This window comes from Hypanus sabinus, chromosome 6 (genome assembly GCF_030144855.1).
Source record: "Hypanus sabinus isolate sHypSab1 chromosome 6, sHypSab1.hap1, whole genome shotgun sequence".
NCBI classification, from domain to species: Eukaryota; Metazoa; Chordata; class Chondrichthyes; order Myliobatiformes; family Dasyatidae; genus Hypanus; species Hypanus sabinus.
Genome location: NC_082711.1, coordinates 69342398 through 69362177, shown reverse-complemented (window position 1 = coordinate 69362177; position 19780 = coordinate 69342398). Strand labels below are relative to the sequence as shown.

At 40.7% G+C, this 19780-nt stretch overlaps 1 protein-coding gene across 2 annotated transcripts in view; it reads right to left on the bottom strand.

Moving 5' to 3' along the window:
* LOC132395570 (E3 ubiquitin-protein ligase HECW1-like) overlaps positions 1 to 19780 on the bottom strand; it is a 437822-nt gene that overhangs the window by 94263 nt on the left and 323779 nt on the right. For both annotated transcript variants that reach the window (XM_059972368.1, XM_059972369.1), the window contains exons 13-17: positions 18750 to 18871; positions 14970 to 15155; positions 11751 to 11885; positions 5423 to 5528; positions 4392 to 4488 (exon numbers count right to left, since the gene is read on the bottom strand). In XM_059972368.1, coding sequence (XP_059828351.1) covers positions 4392 to 4488; positions 5423 to 5528; positions 11751 to 11885; positions 14970 to 15155; positions 18750 to 18871 — 646 coding nt within the window. The remainder of the gene's footprint in view (positions 1 to 4391; positions 4489 to 5422; positions 5529 to 11750; positions 11886 to 14969; positions 15156 to 18749; positions 18872 to 19780) is intronic.

The following is a 19780-nucleotide window of genomic DNA, read 5'->3' as shown; positions in this document are numbered from 1 at the left end:
AATATCAAACTACAGATATGTCGCTATATACACCCCTGATATTCATTTCCTTGCTGGCATACTTAATAAATCTAATCATCGTAATAGAATCAATGAAAGACCGCACCAACAGGGTAGACTGCCAGTTTTTATTTTTGTACAAATACAAAAAGGAATAATAAATAAACTAACAAATAAGTAAGCAAGCAATAAATATTGAGGAGATGAGATGAAGAGTCTTTGAAATTGAGTCCATAGGTTGAGGGAACAGTTCAGTGAAGTCAAGTGAAGTTACCTCCTCTGGTTCAAGAACCTGATGGTTGAGGGGTAATAACTGCTCTTGAACCTGGTGGTGTGGGTCTTGAGGCTCCTGTACCTTCTTCCTGATGGGAAGAGAGAATGAGCTGGGTGGTGGGGGTCTCTGATGATGGATTCTGCTTTCCTATGACAACGCTTCGTGTAGATGTGCTCATTGTTGGGGAGGTGAAGGTTTGTTGACTTTGTAGTTCACATCATGAACTCTTGTGGTGTTCATCTCATGTCGAGTTATAAATGGTGACTGGCTCATAGCTTGTCTGCCCTCAACAGGCTTTATTTTAGTCTTCGCATGTGTCTCATAGAATTTAGGTCAGCTGGTAGAGAAGATGTGAATTTGTGACTCTCACTGAAAGAGTGAGATGAGGGGAGAGGAGCAGGGGGGTGTCATAGGGAAACAATGGTGGGTGGTGGGAAAATCTTTAACTAATTAAAAGTAATCATGAAACAAAGCTTCAGACAAACAAAAATACTTTGGTAATTGTCCAGAAGCAACTCACTGGAATGCTTCCAGGAATGAGTGGCCTCTGACTATATGAACACTTTGGGAAAACTGGCTTGGAATTGAGGAGATTGTGTGGGAGTCTAAAAGAGATGTTTAAAATCATGTGGGGTCTACAGAAGAGAAAGAGAGAAGCTGCTCCCATTGGTCGAAGGATCAAAATCCAGAGGACGGGAAATGAGATTGATTGGCAAAAGAACCAAAGAGTGAGATGATTTAATACTTAGTGAGCAAGAATCTGGACACACTGACAGGGGGAGATGGAATCCACTGTGGACTTTCAAAAAGAACAAGGCACGTATGGAGCTGCAGTAAGCCAGCCCAGTCTCAATGGGCCGCATGGTCTCCCCACCATTCTGTAACCTTTTTGCAATTCTGCACAATTCACTGAAGCAGACTTCAGAGTTTTTTGTATGTTTGAAACTAAAAAAAAACAAATGACCCTGTGATGGCAGGAAGAGATATCATCTATTTCTCAAGAGCACTCTTTAAAATGAATGCAGCATGTGGAACTTGCAAACAAACAGTGCAGTGGTGTTGTATGTTACTGTCTGTCCGTGATTTATAAGAGTACCGTTTGGGGAGGGGAGAAAATCAAATCGAATATAGAGTAACACACACAGTCTCTCTCATGTCTCCATTTGCTCCTCCACCGCATTCTGCAGATTTACAGCATCTGCAGTCTCTCGTGTGTCTCCATATCAGACGTGGGCTTTCCTTTGTTCTCAAAAGGACTGATAAATCATCCCTTCCAAATTTAACTCACACCATCTTTCAAAAGCATTTGTTTTATCCAGACCACCTGGTTACTTTCCATATTCCTGCTTGGTGATTTACCTGCACAACATTTAGTGAACTTTTTATTCAATACTGAACAATATCCTAAACTGAAACACATGACCTCACGATCTGCCCATCACCTACACCCCTCTCTCTCTGGTTTGTCACCTCATTTCCTTTATGCCATGGGCTGCCATCTTCTACTATCATATTTCTTCAGCTTGAGCCCTTTGCCTCTTCCACAAATCACCTTTCAGCTTCTCAGATCATCCCCTTCCTCTTGCTCCCACCTACCTTTCCCCCCTCACATGGACTCACCTATTACCTGACAGCTCACCCTCCTCCTCATTTCCCCATCATTTACTCTGGCTTCTGCCCTCTTTCTTTCCAGTCTGGGTGAACTATATTGGCCCGTAATGTCAACTCTGTAATATATTGTTCTTTTTTCTCCATAGATGCTGCCTGACCTGCTCAACTCCTCCAGTGTTTTGCATGGGTTACTCCTGTTTTTCAGCATCTGTACATTTTCTTGTGTCTTCAGATCAAAACTGTTATTATTTCATTTTGTTGTAGCTACCACTGGTTGGTTACATTTTATTTGTTAAAATGTACTGAGAACAAGCAATAAATCCAGCTCCCTTCTCATCAAATATAATGAGCAGCAAAGCTCTTTTGTTCTTCTGGATAGATCACAAAACTGTATATCTCACTTCTTTTATGTCTGTTTTTCATCTTGAATGTGTTTCTAGATCTGCTAGAGGCTGCAATTTCCAGTTTGGAGATCGCTTGAGCAATCCAGCGTTTTGCTGTCTCCAAGAAGATTCAAGGAAGCAACAAGCACAAATCTCGAGGTGAAGAAAGTACAAGACGGGCGTGAGCCGATGTTCGACTCCATTTTGCTGACTAAAGAGACAATGAAGGTCAAAATATTAAGGTGAATGCAGGGGCGAGTGCTGAAGGCCTTCTGATTGCTGGTGGGATCACTCTGCTGCCGAAGAGGAGGCTGTGCCTGAAGTCCCTCTCATTATTTTTACATGGGGGAAGGGGATTTGGGGGTTAATGTTCTTGTTGCTTTTTGTGCGGGGGGGAGGGTTGGGGAGTTGTTGATCGTGTTGGGGGCGGTTTTCTGTTTCTCTCTGAACTTTTCTTTGTTTCATGGCTATCTGGAGAAGAAGAATCTCAGAGTTCTATACTTCATACGTACTTTGATAATAAATGAACCTTTGCTTAAAGTTGTAATTATTGAATGGTCTTGTGCAGAATTGTGGTGCAGATGGCAGATTTTGCACCTCGACTGTTTGCTCTGAAATTCAACTTTGATGCAGATTAATGTTCTGCAGGTTCCTAGAATTCTCTAAAGCCTAACACGGTTCAAAAAATGGGGAAACAGTAAAATTCATAAAATGCGATGCTTATGGAAATGTATGGTTTTCAATGTGTTTTATTCTTTTAGTAATCCAAAGGATTTGAGTAGTAATAATTACCGGTAATTAAGAAGGTCTTGGGAGTCAAAAAGTCTGTGGCACAAGTCGAACTCTGGTTACTACTGCAATATGTGAGAACGTAACTCTCAAAATCAGTGAGTTATAGTAAGGAAGGTCAGCTAAAGGAAACAAATTCAAAATTATACCCTTACTTAGTGAATTCAGCCTCTGGGCTATAAAGAACACCATAGCCGCCTGCATTTTGTAAACTGGCATGAACTTCAATCAGTTCCACATACAGAAACAAAACTAAACAATGAACTCAGTTATACACACAGAATGCTGGAGGAACACAGCAGATCAGGCAGCGTCTTTGGAGGGAAATGAACAGTTGGCATTTCTGGCTGAGACCATTCATCAGGAGTGGAAGGGAAGTGGGCAGAAGCCAGAATAAAAAGTTGGGGGGGGGGGGGGGTGAGGATCACAAGCTGTCAGATCAGAGGGGAGGGGTAGGTATGTGGGTGGGGAAAAAGAATGATGCTTACAACTAGGAGATAGGTGGAAAACGTAAAAGGCTGAAGGAAAAGGAATCTGATAGGAAAGGACAGTGGACCATGGAATAAACGGAAGGAGGTGATAGTCAGATTGTGAGGGTGGGGCAACAGAAGTGAAGGGATGAACTAGCCACAGGAATCAGGGAAAACAAAGGCAGGAGTGAGAAAGTAAAACAGAGGGAGTGGTTACGAACGTTCGATCGGACACAGCAGCCAAGGAGTGCCTAATGACTATCAGCTTCAATTTCACTTCCCTTTCCCACATTGACAAGCCTGTATTTGGCCTCCCTTGCTGTCACTCACATTGAGACCAGGTGCAGGTTGGACTTTAAATTCTATCTTGGTTGCATCCAACATCACATCGATCTCTCAAACTTCTGGTAACCACTCCCTTCTGTTCCCCCCCAACCCCATTTTCTCTCACTCCTGTGGTCTCCTCAACCCATCTCTTCCTCTCCCCCATCTCACAAACTTCCTTTGGTTCTCTACCTTTACTCCATCATCCACGGTCCTCTCCTATCAGTTTCCTTTTTCTTCAGCCCTTTGCCGCTTCCACCTCTCAACCTCCCAGATTCTAACGTCGTTCCCTTTCATCCCTCTCCCCCTTCTCGTCTGGTCTCACCTATCACCTGCCAACTTGTGCTTCATCCCTTTTTATTGTGGCTTCTGTTCCTTTCCTTTCCAGTCCCGATGAATGGCCTTGGCCCGGAACTGACTCCATTGATACTGCTTCACCCACTGAACTACCCCAGTGGTTTGTGTGTGGTGCTCAAGATTTCCAGCGTATGCAGGGTCCTTCGTGTCTCCCTGAACTCAGTTGATAATATGTACATTTACCTGAGCGTGTGATTTCTGCTTAGGCTGGGCTGCCGCTCTTGAAGCATCTCGAAAATGTTTGCCTGACGGAGGAAAGCTACAATCTTGTCATTGTATGCTGTAATTGGGAAAAAAATGAAAAATGAGCGTTCTAAGCATTTTGTACACTTGTTTATATGTTTAATATTTCATGAACATTTTTGCTGAAGGATATTGACTCCTATTGAGGCAAGATTTCACACTTACATGCACATCTTATGCAGACGACCATTATCCAGCATGCTTCTGAATAGCAAATATAGGCAGTTGATTCCCCAATGAAGGAAGAATTTTACATTAAGATTTAATCTTGTGCTCATATTCTACCTATATATTAATCGTACAACCACTGTAGCTGGACATCCAGGACTGACTAATCATTTTCTTTTTAATTGCACCTCTCTAGAAATGGCCCTGGTATTTCCTGAATGAGATTAGCTAACTCTGCAGTAGTAATGTATAGAAGTTGGATTTAACTTGACTTGTACACCTCAGCTTAACCATGAGATGAGGACAGGTTTGCTTCATATTACATTGAAGGCAAGGCTGAGGATTTTTTGACCAATTACAAAGTTGTAAAAACAGGAGTAAAGATACATGATCTGGAATAACATCATGTTTGTGGAGCATAGAACATTTATTTCCTCTGCCATCACCACCAATACTCTTTATTTCCCTCCCTCACTGCCCCCATCAACAAATAATTCCCCACCCCCCCACACACACAACTCTTAAAACCCAGGTTGGTTGTAATTAATGATTACCCCTCAACTAAATTAAACTTTAAAAATACTTCTATGTCTCATTTTTTAAAAAAAAATCTTATCAAGTTCAAATTCTGGAAATTGAAGCAAGGGCTTAGTGCTTATATTTGTTGCCAATAAACTTAGAAAGCTCTTCCAAGAACAGAGTACTCTTTCACAACATGGCCTGAGCAGGACAGCTGAATTTTATCGGAAAGCCCTGTGACACCAAGAAGGAAATGCAAACTAAATGTGTTTTCATCTTCTTACCCACAGGCACAGCATCTGGCTGGTACTGATTGCGTATGGCTGCAACCAGAGTGTTGGTAGGTCTGGCTAACAGTGCAGATCCCCGGACTCGCGAAACGTCAGAAGCCTACACCAAAATATGAAATAATCTTTTCAGTATCAGGATCGGGAAATAAGTGACTATTATGACTGAGTACACGGCTACCCAGTAGAGTTGGCTACAACTTGTAAGCATGAGTTTTACATTGATGTTTTAAACCACATGACATAATTTTAGAGAACCTCTTGGCCACAACACATGCTGTCCTAAAATATCTCTGTTTTAAAAATGGTTTCATCATTACTAGAAGGCCAAAAAGTAAGGGAGGGATAGTTCTGGAGAGGGGAATTGTGTTAAGCTAAGGAGAAAGGACAAGGTGATGATTCAAAGTAAAGGGATGGATAACAGTACCAGAGTTTGCTAGGAAGGGACAAAGCTCACAGATATATCAGTGTTCAAGTCAGAGCAAGGGAAAATGGTAAAAAGACTAACTTGAATGCTTTATCTAAAAACATAATATTCATTATGAGATAGACAGATTAATTGCGTAAATAAGAATAAATTAGTACAATCTATCAGTCATTACAGAATTATGATTTCTAAGTAACAAGAGTTGTGAATTATGAAATTAAATATTCCAGGAGACTTAACCTGTCGAAAAGATGGGTAAAATAGAAAGAAGGAAGGATAGTTTGGATAATTAAGGATTTGACCAAGGCAGTAGAGAAAAACAAGAAGTAGAATCAGTTTGGCTGGAGTTAAGAAACAAAAAATCACAAACAATATTACACTCACCTACTACCCCATGAGCCTATGCATCCAACATATTCTGCAAATTCTGACATCTTCAACAGGCACATTTTCTCCTCCCCTTCCCCACCCCTCCACTTTCTGCAGTCTCTCTGTTCCTCCCTTTCTACTTGTCCCTCCCCACCAGTCCCGCTCCAGGCATTTACCCCTGCAACAGTGCTAAGTGTTACACCTGCTCCTGCACCTCCACCCTAACCACCATTCAGGATCCTGAACAATCCTGCCAGGTGAAGCAGCTCTTCACAAGTGAATCCAACAGTTTATTGATTACACCCAGTGCTCGTGGTGTGACCTCCTCTACATCAGTGAGACCTGACGAAGGTTGAATGAAATTACTTTATTGAGCACTGTTGTTCCATCTGCCATACTAACTTGGATTTCCCAATGGTTAGCCATTTGAATTGCACTTCCCATTCCCACACCACAAGTGTCTACAACTTCCTCCTCTGCCAAGTTGATGCTAGGTGTAGATGAGAGGGACAGCATCTAACATTCCACCTTGATGCCTCCAATCTGACATCACGAACATCAGTTTCTCTAACTTCTGATAGGAACTCCTCTTCCCACATTTTGTCCCCTTAAAATTATTCCAAGACTGTGCTTATTCTGCCCTGTGAGGAAGACAGTTCCAAAGATTCGTGGATGTGAAGCTGATGGGAAAAAAAAATTGCTCATCTTTGTCTTAATTGGATGATGACATAAATGTAAACAGTATCCCTTAGTTCCAGACTCTTCCACAAGAGGAAGCATCCATTTCACATCCAGGCAGTCAAGACCCCACAGGATCTTGTATATTTCAATCATGTCATATCTTACTCTTCTAAACTCCTTATGAAACAATCCACCCATTCCAAGACCAGCTTTGTAAACCTACTGCTTCCAATATTCTATCAATCTTCCTTAAGTAATCAGCCAATGCTTCATACATTGTTGCAAGCAGATGTGGTCTCACAAATCACCACCAAAAGAAGCAGTACTTTTGTTTTTAATTCCCCCTCCCCCAAGCAATAACTGATAACTTTATTACTGTTCTTAATTACTTGCAGAACCCTTAATGTTAACCTTTAGTGAAACATGCACCATGACACCAAGATCCCTCTGCATCTTGTAGCTCTGTGATGTAACTCCCTTTAGATTATATGTTTATTTTTAATATTTCTTGCCAAGATGGACATTTTTGAATGGTGCATTGAGACCTCCAAAAGCTATTTGACAAGATGCCAGAAAAGAATCAAATAATTTTTGCATGGGGTTGGGAGTCATACACTCGCCAAGGAATCGGGATTGGTTAGTGGAGAGAAAAAATGAAAATCAGAATAAGCAGGCCATCTTTGTGTTGGGAGGATTTGGCTGGTGTTTTATCACCGGTATCGATGGTGATCAATCACAAACACTAGAATCTGAGCGATCCTATCATTCAATACCAAAAATAACTGCTCACTATTTACATAGCATTTATCAGCCAATATAGCAACTCATTTGTAATGGTTTGGCGAGAGAATCAAGAGCAACATATCCATGTATTTTGATGATCGAAATCTGGGTGGCAAGTGTGTGTTGTAAGGAAGAGAGGCTTCAAGGGACTAAAATATGTTACGTGATGAGATGAGGACACATTGGATGGAATATAACGTAGAAAAATGTGAGGTCTCCCACTATGTTAGAAAAATAAAGAAATGTGGAATAATTCCCAAATGATAAGAGATGTAATAGTATTAGATGTCATTTTACACAAAGTACTGAACATTCATATAGAGTTAAAGCAAGCAATTAAGAAGCCAAGAAATTGTTAGCCTTCATTGCAAGAGGATATGTGTACAATCATAGGGAATTCTTACTATAATTACATGGTCTGAAGGGGTGAAGGTAGGACCGATTAGAGATAAAAGTGGGAAGCTGTGGAAGTGAGCGAAGTCCTCAATGAATAAGTCTTCGGTATTCACCACTGAGAGGGAACTTGATGACGGTGAGGACAATATCAGTGAGGTTGATGTTCTGGAGCATGTTGATATTAAAGGAGAGGAGGTGTTGGAGTTGTTAAAATACATTAGGACAGATAAGTCCCTGGGGCCTGACTTATATTCCCCAGGCTGCTACACGAGGTGAGGGAAGAGATTGCTGAACCTCTGGGTAGGATCTTTATGTCCTCATTGTCCACGGGAATGTTACTGGAGGATTGGAGGGAGGCGAATGTTGTCCCCTTGTTCAAAAAAGGTAGTAGGGATAGTCCAAGTAATTATAGACCATTGAGCCTTAAGTCTGTGGTGGGAAAGCTGTTGGAAAAGATTCTTAGAGATAGGATCTATGGGCATTTAGAGAATCATGGTCTGATCAGGGACAGTCAGCATGGCTTTGTGAAGGGCAGATCATGCCTAACAAGTCTGATAGAGTTCTTTGAGGAGGTGACCAGGCATATAGATGAGGGTAGTGCAGTGGATGTGATCTACGTGGATTTTAGTAAGGCATTTGACAAGGTTCCACACGGTAGGCATAACAGAAAGTCAGAAGGCATGGGATCCAGGGAAGTTTGGCCAGATGGATTCAGAATTGGCTTGCCTGCAGAAGGCAGAGGGTTGTGGTGGAGGGAGTACATTCAGATTGGAGGGTTGTGACTAGTGGTGTCCCACAAGAATCTGTTCTGGAACCTCTACTTTTTGTGATTTTTATTAACGACCTGGATGTGGGGGTAGAAGGGTGGGTTGGCAAGTTTGCAGATGACACAAAGGTTGGTGGTGTTGTAGATAGTGTAGAGGATTGTTGAAGATTGCAGAGAGACATTGATAGGATGCAGGAGTGGGCTGAGAAGTGGCAGATGGAGTTCAACTCGGAGAAGTGTGAGGTGGTACACTTCGGAAGGACAAACTCCAAGGCAGAGTACAAAGTAAATGGCAGGATACTTGGTAGTGTGGAGGAGCAGAGGGATCTGGGGGTACATGTCCACAGATCCCTGAAAGTTGCCTCACAGGTAGACATGGTAATTGAGAAAGCTTATGGGGTGTTAGATTTCATAAGTTGAGGGATAGAGTTTAAGAGACGCGATGTAATGATGCAGCTCTATAAAACTCTAGTTAGGCCACACTTGGAGTACTGTGTCCAGTTCTGGTATAGAAAGGATGTGGAAGTATTGGAAAGGGTACAGAGGAGACTTACCAGGATGCTGCCTGGTTTAGAGAGTATGGATTATGATCAGAGATTAAGGGAGCTAGGGCTTTACTCTTTGAAGAGGAGGAGGATGAGAGGAGACATGATAGAGGTGTACAAGATATTAAGAGGAATAGACAGAGTGGACAGCCAGTGCCTCTTCCCCAGGGCACCACTGCTCAGTACAAGATGACATGGCTTTAAGGTAAGGGGAGGGAAGTTCAAGGGGGATATTAGAGGAAGGTTTTTCACTCAGAGACTAGTTGGTGCATGGAATGCACTGCCTGAGTCAGTGGTGGAGGCAGGTACACCACTGAAGTTTAAGAGACTACTAGACAGGTATATGGAGGAATTTAAGATAGGGGGGTTATTTGGAAGGCAGGGTTTGAGGATTGGCACAACATTGTGGGCCGAAGGACCTGTAATGTGCTGTACTATTCTATTCTATGTCTGGTAGGACCTCAGCTGTAATATTGTGCAGTCACTTCATCTCCCTAATTGAAAGAAGTATCAGTGACAGAGGGAGTGTTGCGAAGATTCACAAGGGCATATCCTGGTATGTCTCCCTTGTTGTATGAAGCTAAAAGGTCAATGCTCTCAAGTTTAGAAAGAGATAATGTCATACAAAACTTAACAATATCCCTGAGGAAACACAAAGCTCTTATGGGACTTGTCAGGATAAATGCTGGGATGATATTTCCCCTGGTTGGAACGTCAGAAATTAGGAGTCATACTTTTAAAATAAGAGTTGGTCATCCAGAACAGAGATGAACAGAAAATTTTCACCTGGCTGGTAGAGAGGGTTCTGGAGGTTCATCATCACAATATATTCAAGATAGAGATTGATAGATTTTGGATAATATATAATGCTTTTTATAATGGTATTTGCATTGTACATACATACTGGTATTTATATATTTGTGCAGATTTTATTCTGTACTTCTAACTTTATTTTTATAATTTTTCATTCTGCTTAATTGTTGAATGTTGTTTTTATTTTACATGTCGTGCCTGTGCATCTAATCACGTAACTATAAATGGAGAATAAAGCTGATCTTTCATCATTGACCAAGGGATGAAGGCAAATGTGGTCAGCACAGTAAGTGGTGCTGAGGTACAATGATGATTTTACTGAATGGTGTAGAAGGTGTGAAGGTTGAATAAGAACATAACAAAAAAAGCAGGAGTAAGCCGTTCAATAAGATCAAGGCTTCTGTTTTAACAATACTTTCAGCACTAACTCCATATCCCCTGATTTTTCTATTATCGCAAAATGTAACAATCTCAGATTTGAAGTTACTTGCTGGCTGAGTATTAATAGCCATCCATGGAAGAAAGTTTCAAAAATTCACCACTCTGAATGAAGAAATTTCTCCTCATTTCAGTCCTTAATTGCCTATTCCTTGCAAGCTATTTCATTTAAAATTTGAACTTGATTAATACAGGTCTGATGTCCAATTCTGGCACCCTTGAGAAGGAGACTATCCCAAATTTCAGTTATTGGACAACATAAAAAAAAGTTAAAAAAATACAGTATATATATAAATTTGTATCTACCAAACATTCCTCCTGTTATCTGATATCTGCTTTCAAAGCTGGGTCAGGTGGTTTAGGTTGCTATGGTGTAACAGCAGAGTCACAAGATCTGGCATGCCAATATAATCCAAACAGCAAAGCTAACCAATGAATGAACTTGCAGAAACATTAAGTTCAGGCAAGATTTGTTTTATGGACAACCAGGATTTGGACATTAGACTTTAGATTTGGACATTCAGCTCATAAGCAAAACTTATGACATCAGGCAAAGTATACATTCAGATTCTTGTTTTGACGTTATAGTAATTGTTAAAATGTACTTCTTATTTCAGCAGAGAAGAAACATGTTAATTTTATTTCAATAGAATTGGTTCATTACAGTCTCATTCAAAGGCATCTTACTTTCCTCATTATAAATCCTTTCAAATTTAACTTATGATTTTCCACAATGTCGCATTGTAATTAAAAAATTCAACAGACTGGCCAATGAATGGAGAAACGTCTGGTCTGTGTGGCTGGGCATCACTCGTGTTAGCGCCCATGTGAAATCAACTGTTAGGAAGTCTTTGCTTATGGTTTTGCTAGTTGTGGATTGTACGTGCAGGACAAACTGAACCATACTGGTCCCCATAAGCCAGGGGCTCCCAACTTTTTTTATGCCGTGGACCCTTATCATTAACCAAGAGGTCTGTAGATCACAGATTGGGAACCCCTGACATAAGCTATCATTAACAGTATTGTTTGAAACAACTTAATGGAACACAATTTAAAAGCACGTAAATCTGTTCTTAGAAATTGACTATAAGCCCAGTTCATACTTACCTCCCCTGCACTGTAACTGCGCAGACGCTGCAAGTGTTGCCTATGTGTCAAATGGTTTGGCAAACGGCCATTCTGCAGTGGAAGCCTGGGATCAATAAATGTTGTTGCGCGACTGTTGTGATCAACAAAAAATGACTGGAAAGGAGAATGATTTTATTAGAAAGCTACGTTTTTCATTAACAAACTATTCCATACTAATTCAGGTGTGCAATATTAAAATGCACATAATACTTTTAAACAAGTACAATTACTCAAAACCATGTTTTTAAGTATTGTTGTGATGTTGGAAATGGGATACAGAGCAAAGCAAAAAGCACATAAGATACATAAAACTGAAATCTGTGAGCAATGTTATTGTTTGATTAATGTATAATAGTTTAACTCTCTTGGTTAAAACAAGGTAGGAAATGACATGTTAGAAATATATACATATTATAACATAGAAACAGGACATTGTCTTGACAGATTTGTGTAAGTTTATGCTCATATAAACTCCTTCCTACTTTATTTAACTCTGTTAGCATAGTGATGCACCATCAATAGCTCACTCTGAGACGTAAAGGCGAGATATCGGCTTTTATTGACTGGAAGAAGGAACAAGCAGTGAGTGACCACCATACTACATCCTGGAGACTGAGAGGCCGGGCTCAGGCCTTGATCACCTTTATACAGGGGTCTGTGGGAGGAGCCACAGGAGCAGTCAGCAGGGGGCGTGTCCAGACAGGTGTATGTAGTTCACCACACATAGCTTCAATTTTGTCTTCATATCTATTAATCACTGATGGCGCACAGACCTATGAGAATCCAAGTAACCTGATCTATTTTACAGCGTGTTTCAAGAAATGAAAGATGTCCACATTCAAGCATGCAGAATTAGCTAGGAACTCAACCACTCCATTTTTACACTTTACACACAAGTACCACACTTCTTGTTCATGGGCTAGAATTTACAAACAGTTTCAAATCATCCACTTGTGTTTCAAGCTTCGGAATAAAAATCAAACTTATCTGGAACAAGTTGGCTTACATGCAGTGCATTGGCCTTAATCAATGGTGGAATTGAGTTTAAAAGCTGAGAGGTAATGTCACAGCTATATAGGACCCTGGTCAGAACCCACTTGGGAGTACTGTGCTCAATTCTGGTTGCCTCACTACAGGAAGGATGTGGAATCCATAGAAAGGGTGCAGAGGAGATTTACAAGGATGTTGCCTGGATTGGGAAGCATGCCTTATGAAAACAGGTTGAGTGAACTCAGCCTTTTCTCCTTGGACCGATGGAGGATGAGAAGTGACCTGATAGAGGCGTACAAGATAATGAGAGGCATTGATCATGTGGATAGTCAGAGGCTTTTCCCCAAGGCTGAAATAGCCAGCACGAGTGGACATAGTTTTAAGGTGCTTGGAAATTGGTACAGAGGGGATGTCAAGGGTAAGTTTTTTTACGCACAGAGAGGTGAGTGCGTGGAATGGGCTGCCAGCAGCAGTGGTGGAGGCAGAAACGATAGGGTCTTTAAGAGACTCCTAAATGGCTACATGTAGCTTAAAAAATAGAGGGCTATGGGTAAAGCCTAGGTAGTTCTAAGGTAGGGACATGTTCAGCACAGCTTTGTGGGCTGAAGGGCCTGTATTGTGCTGTAGGTTTTCTATGTTTCTATGTTTACATATACTCAGCGTGCACTTTATTAGGTGCCTCGTGTCTGTTGTGTGTTCAAAAATGATTTTCTGCACACCACTGTTGCAACAACTGCATGGTTATTTGAATTACTATCACCCTCCTGTCAGCTTGAACCAATCAGGCCATTATCTCTCATTACCAAGGAATTATTGCCCACAGAACTGCCCCTCACTGGATTTTTTTTGTTCTTTGCACCATTCTCTGTAATCTCTGGAGTGTGTGAAAATCGCAGGAGATCAGTAGTTTCTGAGATACTCAAACCACCCTGTCTGGCACCAGCAATCATTCAGTGGTCCAAGTCACTTAGATCACATTTCCTCCCCATTCTGATGTTTGGTCTGAACAACAACTGAATCTCTTCATGGTTGCATGGTTTTAAGCGTTGAGTTGCTGCCACACAACTGGCTGATTAGATATTTGCAATAACAAGCAGGTGTACCCAATAAAATGGCCACTGAGTGATGGAAAGCCTAGAGAATATTTTGGTGCATGTTGAGACACTTTTTAGCACAGTAAAGGGATCACATATGATTGGTGGGTGTGTATAGTGATTGGTTATAACACAAACACTGCCCAGAAAAGTGAAAAACACTGACAGCTCTGACTTAAGACAGACATTGTGATAAACATCATGCATCTCCCTGAATATCCTTGCCACTCTAAAATAATGAATACTATTGAAATTTATTGAAATACTAATCCAGTACAAAATCTTGGTCCCACCAAGAGCTAACCCTTCTTGTTTTGCATATTTGCCTCGAACTCAAAAAAATATATATTTAAAATCCGGTAATGGGTTGCTGGATCCAACCAGAGAGAGAATAACATTTCAGTCACTTGACTTGTTTTTCCTTTGCCCCATCACATCAAACTTATCAATTATGCAATCAAACCATTGAAGTAATATGTAAAAAATCCAACATTCAATTATTCTTCAGCTTCTGAACAAAAATCAAAGCAAACTACCGGGCCTGCTCGAGCTGGATTTGGAATACCAAGGAACTCTAGAGGTGGAACCAGTCTACAAAGTAACCGCAGTTTGAGCAAATGCAAATCTCTGCTCAATTCGTTTGTTTCACCAAAGGCAGGAGATTGCTCAGTGGAAGGAGTGTGGTGTAGATATATTATCATGTGTGTAATCAAAGATAGCAATTATACTGCACAATCTTTTTTATCATTTTAGTAAGTGACTTTTTACTGTATGCAAATTATGTAAAAAACTATGACAGATAAAAGAATATGAATGTCATGATATGTTATTTGCAGAACTAACTTAAGTAAAATTATTCACTTTATCAGCACCGTGAATCACGGAGTAGAACACTACAGGAAAAAGAACTTTCGCAGAAAAGGAATTGGTCATACTCTGTTATTAGAATTGTAAAAATAAAATGAGGGAAAATAAACTTTTTGAAAGAACTGTTTGAGCAGGGAAGACAGATTGTAGAAACTTGTGGATTGGCTGAGCAGCAAAATTGCTTTGAATTACTTACAGAGAGCAACCTAAAGAAACATTTTATTCTCTTCAGCTTAGTTTCTCTTACCTTGCCCTGTTGATCTGTCTTTATCTCCCACCCCCGAGGAAGCTCTAGCTGTGTATCTGCAAACATGTTCAGGAAAGTCACCAGGTCCCTGTTATGTTGGTACCGCTCAAAATTCCGGGCATCCCTGCGGACCTTCAGTATCATGTGCTTCAAACAGGTACTGTTGGTAAACATTCGATAGGCACTCTGGAAATGGAAGATGTAGCCTGAGTGTTAATTACCATCAGAGAACAATAACAATTCATCGCTGTTCGCTAACTGTCAGATCTTGTTCACAATCCAGCTGGGCCACTCGTTCGTCTAAAAATTGAATTTGACCCTATTTTGAGGCAGTGAACACATAAAGCATACAGCATTTGTGCTCACTTAGATTTACTGCAAAAGCTATGGAACTGAGCAACACAAAACCAGCACGATGGTGACCGTGAGCTGAAGGACGAGCTGAGTGGTTCCCAGCAGGAACTGCTTGAGAAGCTTACAGTTGTCCCATGGTTGCCACGAAGGTCATTGGGCAGACTGTCAGACTTTAAAGCACTCCCCTCTTTGCAGCCACAAGAAGTCAGCTTAAAAGAAAGTCCTGGGAGTGAGGGAAACCACATTGAAGGAGGAAGCATGTGAGTGCTGGCTTCCCATGTGATAGTCCAATACAAACAAACTCCGGCCAACTGTGGCCCCATTGTCAGGGGTAAGTTTTTTACGCAGAGAGCGGTGAGTGTGTGGAATGGGCTGCTGGTGACAGTGGTGGAGGCGGATTCGATAGGGTCTTTTAAGAGATTTTTGGATAAGTACATGGGGCTATGGGTAAGCCTAGTAATTTCTAAGGTAGAGGCATGTTCAACACAACTTTGTGGGCCGAAAGGCCTGTATTGTGCTTTAGGCTTTCAGTGTTTCTATGTTACTGCAAGGTGTGGAAAGCTAAGGAGGAGAGAAGTCTCAACAAGCAGTTCTGATGTAAGTTCTGACACTTTCCATTATCCTGACCCTTGGTAACTGAAGCTGGTAGGTTCTGTGTGCCAGTCATCAAAATCCCACTGCAAACATTTCATAGATGACTTTTTGCCAATCCTGTGCAATGCACTCTGAGTTTCTCTCTGAATCTTTAATGAGTCACAGGTTGTATCCAGAAGTCAGAAGGCATGCAAGTCATAAAGGAAACATGCGATACACTGACCTTCGTATTACTTAGAGTGTACATGATGCTAGGAAACACTAACTGCACTGAGGTGAGATGCATAGGCAAGTACCTGGGCCATCTCCCAAACAGTGCAATTTCATGTGGCAAGTTTTAATCTGGATAAGATTGGATCCATTTTACATTACCATAGAAGTAACTTCAAGGAGAAAAACTGCCGTAATCGAAATTTAATCAAATACTTTGAGTAACTGTTCTCTTGTGTATCCTTTGTTAAGTGATTTTATATTCTTCTGACACAGAACACAGAGCTATCACCAATAATAACCTATCAAAGGTCAGATAGGTAGCATGGATAGGAAAACATGGGATGGAAAGAAATGTTTAAAAAAGTCTGTTAGCCATTAACTACCGCAAATTTGCTAAACAAAAGATAAATCACAAAAAATTATTATTCAGGAGATACAAAATTAATAAAACAGAAATTATTAGAAAATCTCAGCATTTAAGGCACCATCTATAGGAAAGAAAATGAGTTAGCATTTCAGGTCGATGACTTTTCACTGGAATGGGGAACAGTAAGATTATAGGTGCAGTGAGAGGGAAGTTATTGTGACAGTAAGGTTATAGGTACAGTGAGAGGGAAGTTATAGTGACAGGAGAGAAGGGGAGAAGAGAATCAAAGGGGAAGTGGTGACATTATATGATAAATATGATGGTATAAGACAGTTCACATTTGCAGGAGATGAAATGCAAAACGATCATCTGAATTACTTAGGAATTTGCAAAGTATTCTGGAAATGCTCCTCATTTGAAATGGTTGAACTCAGTGGCGAGCCTGGGGTCTGCAACTTGTCCGGTTGCAAGATGGAGTGCATACATTGAAATTAATTGGAACAAGGTGGGACACCGAGAGTGAGTATGAGAAGGGGAATTAAAATGTTTTTTTTTGGGAGAGACTGCAGATCATGAAGCTGTGTGGATTGAAGATGACTTTGGAGAGAAGGGTGAAGATTCCAACATTTTTAGCAGAATTAAGGCAAGCACAGTAATGAAGTGGGAACAATGCCACATTGAATCTGGGCATAGAATGGATGGGGTGGTGAATTTAGGTTGTAAAGGAAAGAACACAAATTAGACCATACAAGAAAAAAAATGTAGACTATATTACAAAAAAAAGACCAGATTATAATGCATTTAATGTAGTAACATGCTTCTAAGTATTTCATAGGACAGTTAAGGAATGAAGATGGACAACAGGTAGGTAATGTGGTGAACATGCTTGCCTTCAGTAGTTGGGTATTGTGTACATGAGCTGGGGCATAATTTTACACAATGGGATGTTAGTGAGACTGTACATGGAATATTACTTGTAGTCCTTTCTGGTCACGGCACTAAAGGAAGCATGTGATTTAGCTGGAGATGGTGCAGAAATGATTCACAAGAACGTTGCCGGGACTGGTTAGTTTGGGACTGTTTTTCCTGGAGGGAAGGAGGCTGAAGATGATCTTATGGAAGCATATGTAATCATAGGGGGCAGAGATAAGGTCACAGTCTTTTACCCAGGGTCGGAAGTTTAAAATAGAGGACATTGATTTAAGGTGTGAGGGGAAAGTTTTAAAAGGAACCCGAGAGGAAAGTTTTTCACATGAAGTGTGGTGGGTGTTTAGAAATGGTGGAGTCGGCTATAAACATTTACATTTATAAGTTATTTAGACAGGTTCATGGATGGGAAGGTTTATATAGGCCAAATGCATGGAAATGGGACTTACTCAGGAAGGCAGCTTGATTGACGAGGACAAATTGGAACAAAAGGCCTATTTTTGTGTTGTATAACTCAGGCACTTCATGAAAATCGGACGCTGAACCAATTAGTTATTAGATTAATAACCAGAAGATTGGTCAGAGAAGCGATGAGTTTTAAGAAGTTTCTGAGGGAGGAAGGGGAAGTAGAAAGGCAGAGAGAGAAGAGAAAATTGCCTCGGTTTAGGTTTATGGAGAATCATACAGAAATGGCTGGAGGGTTGTCTTGGATGAAGTTTCCAGAAATAGAGAGAGAAATGTCACAGAGGAATCTGAAAAATAGGTGAGAAATGTGCAACTAGAAGTCAATGTCCGTAGGTTTTCAGTTTAATAGTTAAAAAAGAGAAATAGGTTTCAAGTTCTTAGAGGCTAGACAGGAATATACTGGAATGATCAGTTCCTACGATGACAAAGGACTTCACCCACAGGTGAGCTAAGACACAGTGAAGTCTCATGATGTATCAGCGGTAGAAACAGTCAAGAAAAACATGCATATTCTCTTCATGGGGCCAAGTTTAAAACCAAGTTTGTGAATAGTCTGGCCCAATTTCAGTCAGTTATCAGGGAGAAAGATGCAATCCATTGGCTACAAAATAGAGTTTACAGTGGGACAGAACATGTTTCTGCTCATCCTGTACAAACCAGATGCTGAGCAAAGATCGAGGGAGCCGAGGTAGAACTGGCTGTTGTAGACATGCGGGTGGAAACTAGCATTTCCAGTTATGGTGCAGGAAATAGTTGAGAAAGAAAAAATGCAGAGCCATCACATTCAGGTACAAACCACTTTGCTGAGTGTCATTTATTAAAGAATAACAAAAATTGTAGACACCATAAAGTGTACTTACATTGTTTGAATGCAGCACGGTGAAAAACTCAGGATTGGTGATAAATTTGACAGTTGGAGACTGCAATAACATGTTAATTTTCTGAGAATTCACTGGAGACAACGAGCCTTCTCGTCTTAGTTCTAGTGAAAAGGTAGAAATGCAATATTATTGCTAAAACACACAAAGTGCCAGAAAATGACCATAGAGGCAACCCTCACATTATGGCCATTTGGGTAATGGAAATTCACCTTCATTGAATTCATAAGTATCTATCCAAAAAATTGACTCACTGAATAAAATTCACACTTAGAGCATTAATGAGATAAAATAAAATAAATAGACTTATTTTCAACTTATGTTTCTTGACACATGCGAAGTTGACATATCTTTGCATTATGAAAAATTGGGATTCAGACGATTTTGGGTCTCCTGTTTTCAACAAGGGAGTCTACATACCTCTTCTTGTAAAGTCACTGATATTCAATGTCACTAACCCCATCAAATTCCTCCCTGTTGTGAGGACTGACTTTTAACATAAGGTTGACAATAGCAGTTAAAAAACTGTGGCTACAGGACCCAATTGGAGATGCGGTAGTCTTAGGCAAATGATCCATACCTGACAATCCCAAGTGCTTTCACTACCTCAATCTGTAAGGCAGAACTGTGATGAAATACATACCATTTGCCCGAATGATTGTAGCTCTAACAACACGGAAGAAGCTTGATGGCATCCAGAGAAAACCAGTTTACTTGTTATCTGGTCCATGACATTAAACATTCAGTCCCTTGCCAGCTGAGCATTATGAGTGCAGTGTATTCCATTTATATAGATTCCCTGGAACAAACTGGCCAGGGCTTCTCTACAAACCAAATTTGTGAGTCCTGCCTTTTCAATGGGAAAGTGCAACTCAAGCATGAGGCCAACACCTCCTACATCTTCCCATCTTCCTCTCCAAGTCACTCATTCTGAATTGGAAAAATACCAATGCTGCTCGACAGTTATTGTATTCAAATCCTAGACCTCTGCTTCAAACCTGAAACCTTGGAGA